The following is a 12,102-nucleotide window of genomic DNA, read 5'->3' as shown; positions in this document are numbered from 1 at the left end:
GAGAGTGTAACCCCCCTCAAGAGCAGGCCACCTCCCATCCATCCAGTCTAGGAAACAGCCCCCTAATAGTACCTCAGTCTGGATTGAGCTTCAGTTTATTGGCTCTCCTCCAGTCCATTACTGAGGCAAGACATCAGTCCAGCACATCCACTCCCACACCTGCAGATGTAAAGGAGAAGCAGAGCTGTGTGTCTGCAGAACATTGCTATCCCAGCTTTCCTTCAAGGAGACATGCCAATTCTCCGCCCCTCTATTTTTTTATCGTCACAACAACCCTGCAAAAAGTAGGTTAGACTGAGCGATAACAACCGGCCTGCAAGTTCACCCCGGCAGGCTTCACGTGGCCAAGGTGGATTTGAACCCACAGCTGTGACCGCTGCACTGCCACTGATTCGCTGGGCGTGCTCCTCCAGTCCAGAGGGGGCTTTCCAAGCCTCTCAGCTGCATGCTCTTGAGCTGAACTATGTTGGGAGGCCTATCCTCCTCCCCTCACTGAGCTCCATGGAGAAACTGCCAAGCAGGTATGAGCAACCCAGCACACTGCCGATGTTGAAGGACTCTGTCCTCCACCATTCCTGTCCGTCAGCGCCTGTTGGCAGGGGCTGATGGGAGTTGTAGTCCCAAACACGGAGAGGGTTCCAGCTTGGGAAAAGTTTACTTGGAGGGTGGTGTAGTGACATGGGGGCAGGGAAGGAGAGTAGCGGCCAGGGCAACTGGGAAGACGTGTTGTGTGTTGCCCACGCGCATCACCCGGAAATGTCTTGAACTTGGGTGGCCTTCTGTGTGATGCACACGCCCAGAGATGGATCTTCCCAGAGCCAGCTCTGCCTGGGAGAGGAGGAGGTGGTGTGCTAAATCCATTCTCTCCTGCTCCACCCTTGCCTTGTCTGGTTCACAGGTGGAGAGCTGATCCCAGACCCGACTGGATCAGCCAGCCTTGCCTCTAATCGCCGGCACCTGTTTAGCCTAATCCGCATTAATCCTGCTCAAAGCAATTCGTCCCAGCTTCTTTAGGGTAGTAGTCCCTTCCCTCTTCACTTTCTCTCTTCCCCCTTCTTCCCGGAAACTCGGAAAATTTGAAGCAGGCCCCTGCAGCTTTGCTTTGTTTACTAAGGCTAGTCAACATCTCCGTCAAATCCAGGGAAGGGTGCAAAGCATAGAATGCATAAAAGCACATGCACCAACCCAGACGCTGCAACTGTCCCCTGAGGTCCTGCGTCACGGGTGTTGCGGAGGGTGGCGACACAAGAACAGGGCCTTTTTTAGTGGTGGCTCCGCACTTGTGTAATGCTCTCCCCAGGGAGGCTTGCCTTGTGCCATCATTACTTAGCTTTAGACTTGATGGTGTGAGGGCTGGCCGGAACCTGAGAAGCTGCCAGAGGGGAGAAGGCTGGGAAAGAGGAAGAGTTGTTCACTGAAAGCCCCCAAAAGCACCACAAGGCTCTTGTTGCAGGCCGATAGGAGCTCTGAGCAGGAAGCAGCTTCTTCCTTTAAGGGCTGAGAACGGAAGGGGGTGCTTCTGCAGGACTAATAATGGGTGCCTGCTGCTCTCTGCCTGGCTGTCATTTTTGGAGGGGCTGGGGTAATAACCGTGCCACAATCCGTTCATAAATTGCTTTTCAGACCAACACGTTTTAAGTGATGTTTAAATGTAATCGGTATTGGGAGGGCATGGAAGATTTGGGGAGATTTGATGGCGTTTCCTGAAAGTCTTAACTTGGATGATGTGCGGGTGAAAGTTGCCCAAATCTGGGGCTTTCATCTGCCTGCGAGAGTGAAAGGGGCTTTTTGTGTGTGAAGGAGAAAGGGAGCTCCCCTCTGACTTCCTCTCTGTTTCCTTTTCTTCTCCCCCTCCCACCGACTCAGGTGAGCCAGTGGTATGAGCTGGTGGTCTTCACGGCCAGCATGGAAATATATGGCTCTGCTGTGGCCGACAAGCTAGACAATAATAGGAGCATCCTAAAGAGAAGATACTACAGACAGGTGAGTCCTTTGCCCCTTACGGCTGCGCGTTGGGGCTGTGAAACAGCCTGTGGAGTAGGGAGAAGAAGGGTCCACCCTGGTGATATGGCAGTGGCTCGGAGGGAAGGCTCCCCGCCTCGGCTTGCTTGCTGCCAAATGAGAGGCACACCTGGATGTTCTGAGAGAAGGGTACCAGGTGCACTGGGGTTACTATAGCAACGCCAGCAAGGTCGTGCGCTTGACTGGCTGAGTCGCTCACCCTCCCATTGGTTCAGGGATGCAGAGATGGGCATAATAGTCTCCGGGGCATTTCTTCCATTATGTGAGGTCCTGTCCTGATGCTCTCCTGCTTTGCTGTCAGGGTCCGACTCTGAATCTGTCAGAGTCAGGGGAGAAGGCTGTGGGTTTTACGCAGCAGCGTCAGCTAGCGGGGTGATAGCGTTAGCGTTTCTCTCCGTACATAAGCATCCTCACTTCAAAGACCAGAAGAACTGTATAAAGTCCATAGTGGTGTTTAGCTTTGCCTTGTGCCTGGAAATAATGAACACTTTGAACAGTGCGGGAGAAGAGATTTCCCCTTAAACGTGGGACTCTGGAAGAAGCCGTTTCTGCTGGGAGCAGGAAATCTGAAGACTCGGCTGGGGCTCTGCATCTTCTGCTGAACCATCACACGGGTTCAGGTGTGGCGAACTTACCAGCTGACTTCCACAAGTCTCCCACCCGCCACCGCCAAGCTGCAGCCCTGTCCAGTTTAAGAGAGGATTGCTATTTCTGTCCTGCAAACATACACCCCACAACTCCCTCTCTCTCTCTCCTTCCAGCACTGCACTTTGGAGCTGGGCAGTTACATCAAAGACCTTTCCGTCGTCCATAACGACCTGTCCAGCATAGTCATCCTGGACAATTCGCCAGGAGCCTACAGGAGCCATCCAGGTAGGGTGCTAGACCCGCCGTCCCCTTTGAAAATTGGTGGTGGGTGAGGGGTGGCGTCCTGTGCCTTGACCAGCGGTCTGCTTGCTGGGTGAGGGGCCGCTCTCTGCAGCCCAGGGTGTCTCGTGGTGGGCCTGCTGTATCTTCCTCCTTGCTCACTCCCGTCCCCGGGGACTTAAGGAACGAGCCACTCATTCCCACAGGAGGGCATGCCATTTTAGGGGGTGAATTCTTGCAGATATATTCAGCGAGGCATCTTAAAAACACCTTTCCAGGTGTGAGGAGTTAAAATCTGCTATTCTTTTTGTACTTGGTAAGTCTACGTTCGATTAAAAAGCTCACAAACTGCTTTCGGTAAACCGAAGATTTTTAATTTTGCCTTCCGAAAATGTCAGGTGATGCAGTAAACATTTTAGTTTCTCTGCATGAAACATAATTCTCCTAAGCGTACTTGCAACCATGAAACAACACCAGGAAGCAATGAGATCAGTTAAGAAGAAATGCAAACAAGACGTTGCATCCCTGGACATCAGCCACAGACTTCTTGGCCTCTGATACATGCCTCACGTTCCTCATGAGTTACACCCTACCTGCTGACTCTGTGACTTGTTTCACGCGCTTCGCTATAGACCGAGCATGACAAGGCCATTGTGAAATTTGCATGGGCTTGCTAGCGAACTGACTTCCACTGTAGTGAGTTTACATGTTAAAGGAGGTTCCTATAGCCTGTCGGACCAGTCTGTCAGCTCCAACAGGGATGAAGCGCTGGGGTTTCTGGAAAGCGTCTTCCTCGGATGTACACAAAGATCTCCTCCCGGTGTGTTGTCATCTCCACATCTCAAGTCACTGATCGTTTGAACACCAGCTGTCGTCTCCTTATGGTCATCTGAGCACAAGAGCATCTGGATTATCATTTTGCTAAATGCATGTCGTGCTGAGCACTGGACGGTTGGCCAAACAGCATCCACCTTCTTTTGCAGCCTAACTCACCATGGCTGAAACAAAATGTGACGTGGGCCTTCCACCCAAAAGTGTTCTACTCTGATGTCGAATCAGCAGGTGTAGTACATGCAGACAATGCATGTATGTCTTAAATCGCTGAGGGTTCTGCCTTTAAGGCCATGTTTTGAAACCCGTATGCGACAAAGCCCGTTTGCTGTTGTTAACCGCCTTGAATGGCTCACTGGACCCATTTCCCTGCCCTTATGGCCCGTGTGATCCGATACCTCTGCACTTGATCAGTAGACAGATCCTTTACAACATTGCCACGCTGAAGTAAGAGGCTCTGCAACGGAGAGTTTGGTGCATGGAGGATCAATTTCAAGTTCTGTAGCAGTCTGTAGCATCTTGCCAATGTTACCTGTCTTACTTGCTTGTTAGACAAGGTCTTCCATCGAGTGCTGCGATCAAGTGTTGCAGGGGTAACTTGCTGGCGTGGAGGGCACAAACCAAACAGATCAGCTTACGGCCACGCTTGACCTCTACAGCCCTCCGAGCCAGTGTTAACAATTGTAGAATTGCCTCCAACGGCCTGCAATCTCAATGCCCTCCTTCATGAAATCCACAAGATTATCAGCAATAACTTCAGCTGGTTTCTCTCTCTTTGAGTGAAGTGGTAGAGATGTCTTCCACCCGGCTCACCTCTCACAGAATACCGTATTTTTCCGTGTACAACACGCCCCCGTGTTCGGGGGGGGGGGGATTGCCAAAAATCACTCATCCACCTGACCGACGCTTACAATTGCCAAAGCCACCAATCGTCCCACTCACCGCCAATCGCCCACACAGTTGCCACAACAGCAGCCAATCAACAGCAGGCCTTACCACAGCTACCAATGACCTGCCAAATCACCACTGAAAATCTCCTGCTCACGGCTGCAATCAATTGCCCGTCACCTCTCAGCACTATCCGTGTATAAGATGACCCCCAATTTTTAACATTATTTTTAAATAAATAAAAAACATTGCCTTATACACGGAAAACTATGGTAATTCTGTTCTGGGGGACGGCTGATCTGAATTGTCCAATTTCAGCATAGCATTAGTTTTATTTTGGCAGCCGTCAAAGAAGATGAAGTCAATTTCACCCCTCTGGCAGGAGATAATCAAATTCCTGACCCAGGGATTTCGTCACTTTTTCTTGGGCTCTTGACTTTATTGCGATCATCTGAAAGTCTCTCGTCTTCTTCAGTGATCAAACCAGCAGCGGTGATGGAAGCTGTCGTACACAGACCAACATCATATCTGATGCTCTGCGTAGCAACATTATGTGTTACCAATGTGTTGCACTCCATCTTGGTTTTCCCAGTGCCCATTCATAACTTCCGTCATGTCCATCTTGGGCACCGGCTATTTGTTCTTCATTTTCACCAGCTGAGAAAATTATTTCATTTGATGGTATTGAAGCATCCTTAGTTCTCTGCTTCTATTCAGCAAGCATTCTTCTCTCGTCTTCCTGCCGCTTCCGCTTTCCGGAGTTGTCTGTTATGCTCAAGCAGATCCGGCAAGCCAATCTGATGTGGTCCAATAGAACCAGTCTTCTCTGGCCTTTAAGGATTTGCATCGCATTAGGGCACGTAGCATCTTAAAAAGCAGAGACATCACCTTGCCAACAAAGGTCCGTATAGTTAAAGCCATGGTTTTCCCAGTAGTGATGTATGGAAGTGAGAGCTGGACCATCAAGAAGGCTGATCGCCAAAGAATGGATGCTTTTGAATTCTGGTGCTGGAGGAGACTCTTGAGAGTCCCATGGACTGCAAGAAGATCAAACCTCTCCATTCTGAAGGAAATCAGCCCTGAGTGCTCACTGGAAGGACAGATCGTGAAGCTGAGGCTCCAAGACTTTGGCCACCTCATGAGAAGAGAAGACTCCCTGGAAAAGACCCTGATGTTGGGAAAGATGGAGGGCACAAGGAGAAGGGGACGACAGAGGACGAGATGGTTGGACAGTGTTCTCGAAGCTACCAGCGTGAGTTTGACCAAACTGCGGGAGGCAGTGGAAGACAGGAGGGCCTGGCCTGCTCTGGTCCAGGGGGTCACGAAGAGGCGGACACGACTAAACGACAACAGGGCACGTACAGTTAGGGGGAGCTTCCTTTTTGCAACCAGCATTTTGCCGGGCAGCCAAATTCATTGAAACAAATTACACCTACAGTTGCGGGTGCAACTATACATACATTTTTTTCACAATTTTAAAAAAATAAGGTATCCTAAGGGGTCATCTCTTTCAAACCCTTGTGATGCAGGAATATGTTGTAAGTGTTCTCTGTTCAGTCTCCTGCAGTGCTTGTGCATTGGGAATAAGGCAAGGCTAAAACTCTACTTTGGGATTTGTGTGTGTACGCACGCAAAAGATTATTTGGCCGCACGAGCCCCTTCTGGTATCTCTCCATGCCCACCCCGGCAATCTTAAGTGGTTTGACCCAAAGCACAGGTTTGGTCAGAGGGGTTTAGGGTGTGGTTCAAGCGCAGTGACGGTTGTGTTTGTGTGTCTCTCTCTCTGTGCATCCGGCAGATAACGCAATACCTATCAAGTCCTGGTTCAGTGATCCCAGCGACACGGCACTTCTCAACTTGCTCCCCATGCTCGATGCCTTGAGGTAAAGCTCTGGGGTGGAGCTGGGAGGAGAAAAGGGAACGGGGATTCCATGGGTTGTTCTAGAAGAGCCCTGCGTCTGTGTTTTTCATAAGAACGTACGAATAGCCTGCTGGATCTGTTCAACGACCGCTCCAGCCAACATCCTGTTCTCACTGTGGCCAACCAGATGCCCCAGCGAGCAGGATCCGAGCGCAAGACCCCTTTCCCTTCCTGCGGTTTCCAGTAACTGATATTCAGAAGCATTGCTGCCTCTGACTATGAAGGGAGAGTATAGTCATCCTGGCTAGCAGCCATCAGTAGCCCTTCTCTTCTTTTAAAGCCATCCAAGCTAGTGGCCATTGCTGCCTCCTGTGGCAGGGAGTTCCACAATTGCATTTTTCTGTGTGTTTTTTTATAAGATATTTATTAAAGTTTTCAATATTAATACAATAAGAAAAAATCAAAAAGAAAAAAAAAATTAACAAAAATAAAAATAATTAAAAACACATAAAATTTCCATAACTTATTTTCCATTAACTTATTTCCCAGACCTCCTCCTACCTCCCTTTTTTGTATTCCAATTCAAATTGTTAATTCGGCAAATCCTTGTCAATAAATTTTAACCTGCTTCTTTTTAATTCAACAAATCCTTATGTTCCAGTTCAAATTGTTAGTTCATCAAGTCCTTATCACCAGAGCCTTAGTTTTACCATATTTTTCTTTATATAACCTGCTTTATAACTTTATCCAAACTTAATTCTCGTCCAAATCTATATAACGGTGCTTATTCTTAAAACATTTCCCTAAGGTCGAAAGAAGGTTCCCTTCCACAGATTTCCAGTTCTCCTAGAAATAAGACAAAAAAATAAAATAAAATTGAACAGAAAAGCAACTTATATCATGTACCCTTCCCATTTTTCATTCCACCCACCCCCCTTCCCGGTTTCAGTCCCAACAGATCTCAAAATAAAACCATCAACCCGGTGACCTTATGTCCGAGGCTCTTAAGTCTCTCTCCTGACCCCTCTGCCAGTCTCTTTGATAGTCTTTAATATTCAAGACCAAATCTTGATGGGGCTCCCGCCCTGCAGAATCCAAGTTTCTTCCAGCCAGGCCTACGTACTTGAAAGGAAGGCCTATAGGGTATTCCACATCTTGTTTCATTCTCCCTAAGATTCCAAATGTCCCTATAGCTCCAACTTCCAACTGAATCAAATTTATAATCCAAGTGTCATATGATCTCCAGATAAGGAGATCTCTCCATTTTTCATTTTCCAATTCAGGCCTGGCTTCCATCTTCAAAGGTTTGAAGATTGCATTTGAACACAATTGCATTTTTCTGGACCGTTTCCAACTCTACAATGGCGTTTTCGAGCGGAGGTGACCCGAATGGCACACACGGTGTTCCAAATGCGGTCTCCTCCCCTCTTGTGCAGGCTGTTGAGTCTGCTTGTCGCTTTGTGTGTGTGCGATATTTATTGGTTGACGTGCGAGACCGAATCCCGTGGAAAATAAATCATAATCGTCATCATCATCATAAATGTTATTTATATCTCACCCTCCCCTGCCGAAGCTGGGCTCAGAGCGGCTAACAACAATAAAAGTAACACAGCATTCTAAAATCAACTCATTCTAAAATCAATTCAGAATCAAATTAATGGCAACCATTGGGCTAGAGTTCTGTGAGGATTACCAAAGGAGGGGGCCAGACTGTGCCTTGGCCAAAGATGCAGGCCTTGCGTGGCTCTTACTCTGTCTCTCCCCCGCTTCCTCCTCCAGGTTCACAGCTGACGTGCGGTCGGTGCTGAGCCGAAACCTGCACCAGCATCGCCTTTGGTGACGGTGGCTCCTCCTTTCTTCAGGGCTTGGCCCGCGACCTCTGCCTTATCCCGCCATCGTGACCCCCCCGCCTTGGTCGCTTGGACTCTGGCGAACGTGTCCGGACTCAGCCAACCAGGAGGGGAGGAGCTGGGAGTGAGCCGGCCAGCGCCCCGCCCGCCTCTCCCTGCGCCGGCCAGCTGCGCCGCTGACCACCGCCCCGCCCGCCCGCCGGGGGACTGGCCAGGACTCTGCAGGGCAGCAAGCGGGGCTGGCGCCATTGGCACGATGGCACCAACTGCTTGGGGGGGGGCAGATGTACAAGAAAGGGGGTGAAACAAGCCAGCCGCACGGAGGAGTGCGACGGACACTTTGAGACGAGGCTGCGTTTTCTCATTTTAATGACCGAGCTCCCTGTACAAAGATCTTATTTTCCTTTGTTTTCATTTCTCTCCCCTTACGCTCTTGATAAAGAGAGAAGCCCTTTCATCTAAGGCCATCTATTTTTTAGATGATTGACAGGCCTGGCTTAATTTCTCCACCACCCCCCATCCCAAAGTCTTGACCCCTTTTTTTGTGGAAGTAGGAGTGCCTCTCCCCTTTTTCTCCTCCATTGGTATTGTGTTGAGGAGGCCACTCCTTCCAATCTGCCCCTTGTTTTATTTTCTTTTTGACTTTTTGGGGGGGCGGGGAGGGATCGAATGATGAGATATTATAGCCTTGAACTGAGGTGGAAAAAAAACAACAACCCGACAACCCTAAATGATTTTCAGGAGTTCTTATTGCTGATGGGGGGACGGAGAAGATCACATTGGTTGAGTGGCTGGCTGGTTTTGTGGTGCAACTGGTTTTGAGATCTTAATTCATCTCCCTTCCACATTCAGACCTGTACATTGCTGGGGGTTTCACAGGGGGAGTGTTGTCTGCGTCGGGGTAGAGCAGGGTTCACTGTTATTTATAGTTGGGAGCTGGTAAGATAGATCAGTGAGGGAAATACCGTATTTTTCACTCTATAAGACGCATCAGACCACAAGACCCACCTAGTTTTTGGAGGAGGAAAACAAGAAAAAAAGTATTCTGAGTCTCAGAAGCCAGAACAGCAAGAGGGATCGCTGCGCAGTGAAAGCAGCAATCCCTCTTGTGGTTCTGGCTTCTGGGATAGCTGCGCAGCCTGCATGCGCTCCATAAGACGCACACACATTTCCCCTTACTTTTTAGGAGGGAAAAAGTGAGTCTTATAGAGCCAAAAATGTGGTAGTTACGAGGAAGGTGGGCTTGTGGGGGGCAGAAAATAGATTCCTCTCTTTGCAGGTAAAAAGTAATGCCCTTTAGCCTCTTGTCCTCAATCTCATGGGCCAGGGTGGTACATTCCAGGGCTCTGCAACGTTTGAGGAAGGGAGAGAGATACTTTCCTACTCGTCTAATTACACTAGCAGAGCGAAGGATATTACCTTTCCTTCCTAGGAAATGAAGTTGTAGGCAGAAAAGGCTCTAGAGTAACATACTTGCTTTTAAACTAGGCTTGAGTTTTTAATCCGAGGCCCCAGCCCACACATGGGAACTCTAAATAGAACTCTCAAAATGCTTGTCCCACTGTGTAGCTAGAAAATGAGGCTTCCAGCTAAATCATCTATGCTGGGATGTTTGCCCAGAGTGCCTATATCTCTTCCTTCAATTCCTCACCTTTCAGCAACTTTTTATCCCTGGGGCTTGGAGTAGATGCAATTAAATGGTACAGATAGTTACCAAGCACCTTTGTGAAGAGTTGAGAGGGAAGGGAGAAGCAAGCCCAGGAGTGAATGGCTACACTGCCGGAGGCGAATCCTTGAAAGAACGCAGAAAGCCAGTGTCCTACCCTAAACACACGGAAGTGGAGCCTGCCGCAGATGGGGTCTGCCAAGCCACCATCTCCCATGTTACTGTTAATTGTGATATCCCCTGGTGCCTGGTTTTGGTATTCTAGGGTAACTAGTCCACCTCCTTTTCTCCTGCGCTCTAGAAAAGCAGGCTGCAGCTTGCAGAGAAGTGGTTCCTTTAACTAGTTTCTCTTCCTCCTCTTTTCGCTTCAGCTTTTCTTCGCACCACCCTCTGCTAGGAAGTGGCACAGATAGTGAAGGGGAGGAGAAAGGTAGAACCCACCTTCTTAGGAAGAAAGCCAGCCTGCCTGCCTCTGAGTGGGGTTTTTTTTAGGGAGGGGGCTTTCTCAGGAGGTGGGGAGGTTTGATTTAATTGCTTGCATTTCCACATGCATTTCCTGAAGGAGCGTCTCCACCCCCATCGTTCATCCCGGACACTGAGATCCTGAACCGAGGGCCTTCTGGCAGTTCCCTCCCTGCGAGAAGCGAGGTTACAGGGAACCAGGCAGAGGGCCTTCTCGGTGGTGGCGCCCGCCCTGTGGAACGCCCTCCCTTCAGATGTGAAGGAAATAAGCAGCTATCTTCTCTTTAAAATACATCGGAAGGCAGCCCTGCTTAGGGAAGTTTTTAATATTTAATGCTGTATTGTTTTTAACACTCGACTGGAAGCCGCCCAGAGTGGCTGGGGAAACTCAGCCAGATGGGCGGGGTATAAATGATATTATTATTATTATTATTATTATTATTATTATTATTAATAATAATAATTTATTATTATTATTAGATTCACTGGGCCACTTCAAAAGCTTGGCTGGGGGCTCGTTCCCCACCAGCCAGTATCCAAACGGGGGGTGGGGGGTGGAGAAGCTTTCTCCCCAAATATAGGCAAAGCATCCTCTTCCCCTCCCCCCAACCCATCCTGTTTTTGTGCCTGAGCTAAACTGCCCCCTGCTGGATCCCGGTCGATCCTCCTGTCCCTGAGAAAGGCTATTTATTGGCACTGCAAAGCTCCCATTTGGGGAGATGGGGGAGGAAGAAAAGGCCCTATTCTCTATGGCAGGGACCCAGGCGTCCTGCCAGAGCAGCAACAGGGAAGCTGTCCTCTCCCCTCCCCTCTTCCTATTGGTCGCCCTTCACGTGACTGGCTCCCCCACCTGCCGCAACTGTTTTCCGGGGCGGGTACACGTGACAATTCCTCTCCGCTGACGTCAGTCACATGACGTGTCGCTTCGCCGCCGCCGCCTCCCGATCCTTCCGCACCTCATTCTTTCAAAATAAAAACAAAACCCTCCGGTTTTACATCGCCGGCTTGGGCTGCCCGAGCCTTCGGCCGCCCCGCTTCTCACCCCCCCTCGACGCGCCCCCTCCCTCGAAGAGAGAGGAGGAACGGCGCCCCCCGCGGACTACTTTGTTTTGGTGTCAACACGGCACGCCAGCGGCGCGGCGCTTGCGCCGGTCGCGTTCGTGAATCCCACTTGACGTAACGCTCGGACGCCACACCGGGGGCCGCGAGGGAGGTTCGCCGACGGGGCCGGCCCCTGGGCGGCAACGGAACCTCACAGGGCTGAGAAAGGCCGAGAAAGCGGGGCTGGGAAAGGCCGGCGGGGCTTGAAGCGCCCGCCGCCTTCCGCTACGCCGCCAGCGCCAGCTGCCCCCTCTCCGCCGCGAACTGCGCCACCTGCGTAGAAATGGCGCCCTCACAGCCACGCCACTAGCGCAGGGCGGGCTGTGAGGGCGCCTCCTCCGCGGGCCTAGCGCCCTCGCTCGCTGACGGAGGGGGAAAAGCGGAGGCCGCGCAGCTTCCCTCAGTCGCGGCTTCTCCTCCCCCCCCCCCCTTCTAACGGACGCTCGCGCGAGGAGCGCAGCCGCCAACGGCTTTCCGTATTCTCGCTCTCCGCTTGCGCCGCCGGCGCCGCCTCCCAGGGCCGCGCCTACGCCTCGGGCGCAGCGGTTGGCGGA

General features: G+C 50.6%; 1 protein-coding gene and 1 long non-coding RNA gene across 2 annotated transcripts in view; one reads left to right on the top strand and one right to left on the bottom strand.

Annotated features, from left to right (window-relative positions):
• CTDNEP1 (CTD nuclear envelope phosphatase 1) overlaps window positions 1–9,050 on the top strand; it is a 26,512-nt gene extending 17,462 nt beyond the window's left edge. Inside the window, exons 5-8 of the mRNA XM_028701663.2 lie at window positions 1,867–1,983; window positions 2,784–2,895; window positions 6,407–6,491; window positions 8,249–9,050. Coding sequence (XP_028557496.1) covers window positions 1,867–1,983; window positions 2,784–2,895; window positions 6,407–6,491; window positions 8,249–8,309 — 375 coding nt within the window. The 3' untranslated portion in view covers window positions 8,310–9,050. The remainder of the gene's footprint in view (window positions 1–1,866; window positions 1,984–2,783; window positions 2,896–6,406; window positions 6,492–8,248) is intronic.
• Window positions 7,050–12,102, bottom strand: LOC144325047 (uncharacterized). The gene is made up of 2 exons (XR_013390328.1): window positions 11,298–12,102; window positions 7,050–7,315 (listed from the first exon to the last, which is right to left on the bottom strand). It is a non-coding gene; the product is annotated as an uncharacterized LOC144325047 (long non-coding RNA).

The sequence above is a fragment of the Podarcis muralis genome, chromosome 13, assembly GCF_964188315.1.
Source record: "Podarcis muralis chromosome 13, rPodMur119.hap1.1, whole genome shotgun sequence".
Classification (NCBI taxonomy): Eukaryota; Metazoa; Chordata; class Lepidosauria; order Squamata; family Lacertidae; genus Podarcis; species Podarcis muralis.
Note: the sequence above shows the minus strand (reverse complement) of the source record. Positions and strands in the feature narration are given on the sequence as shown.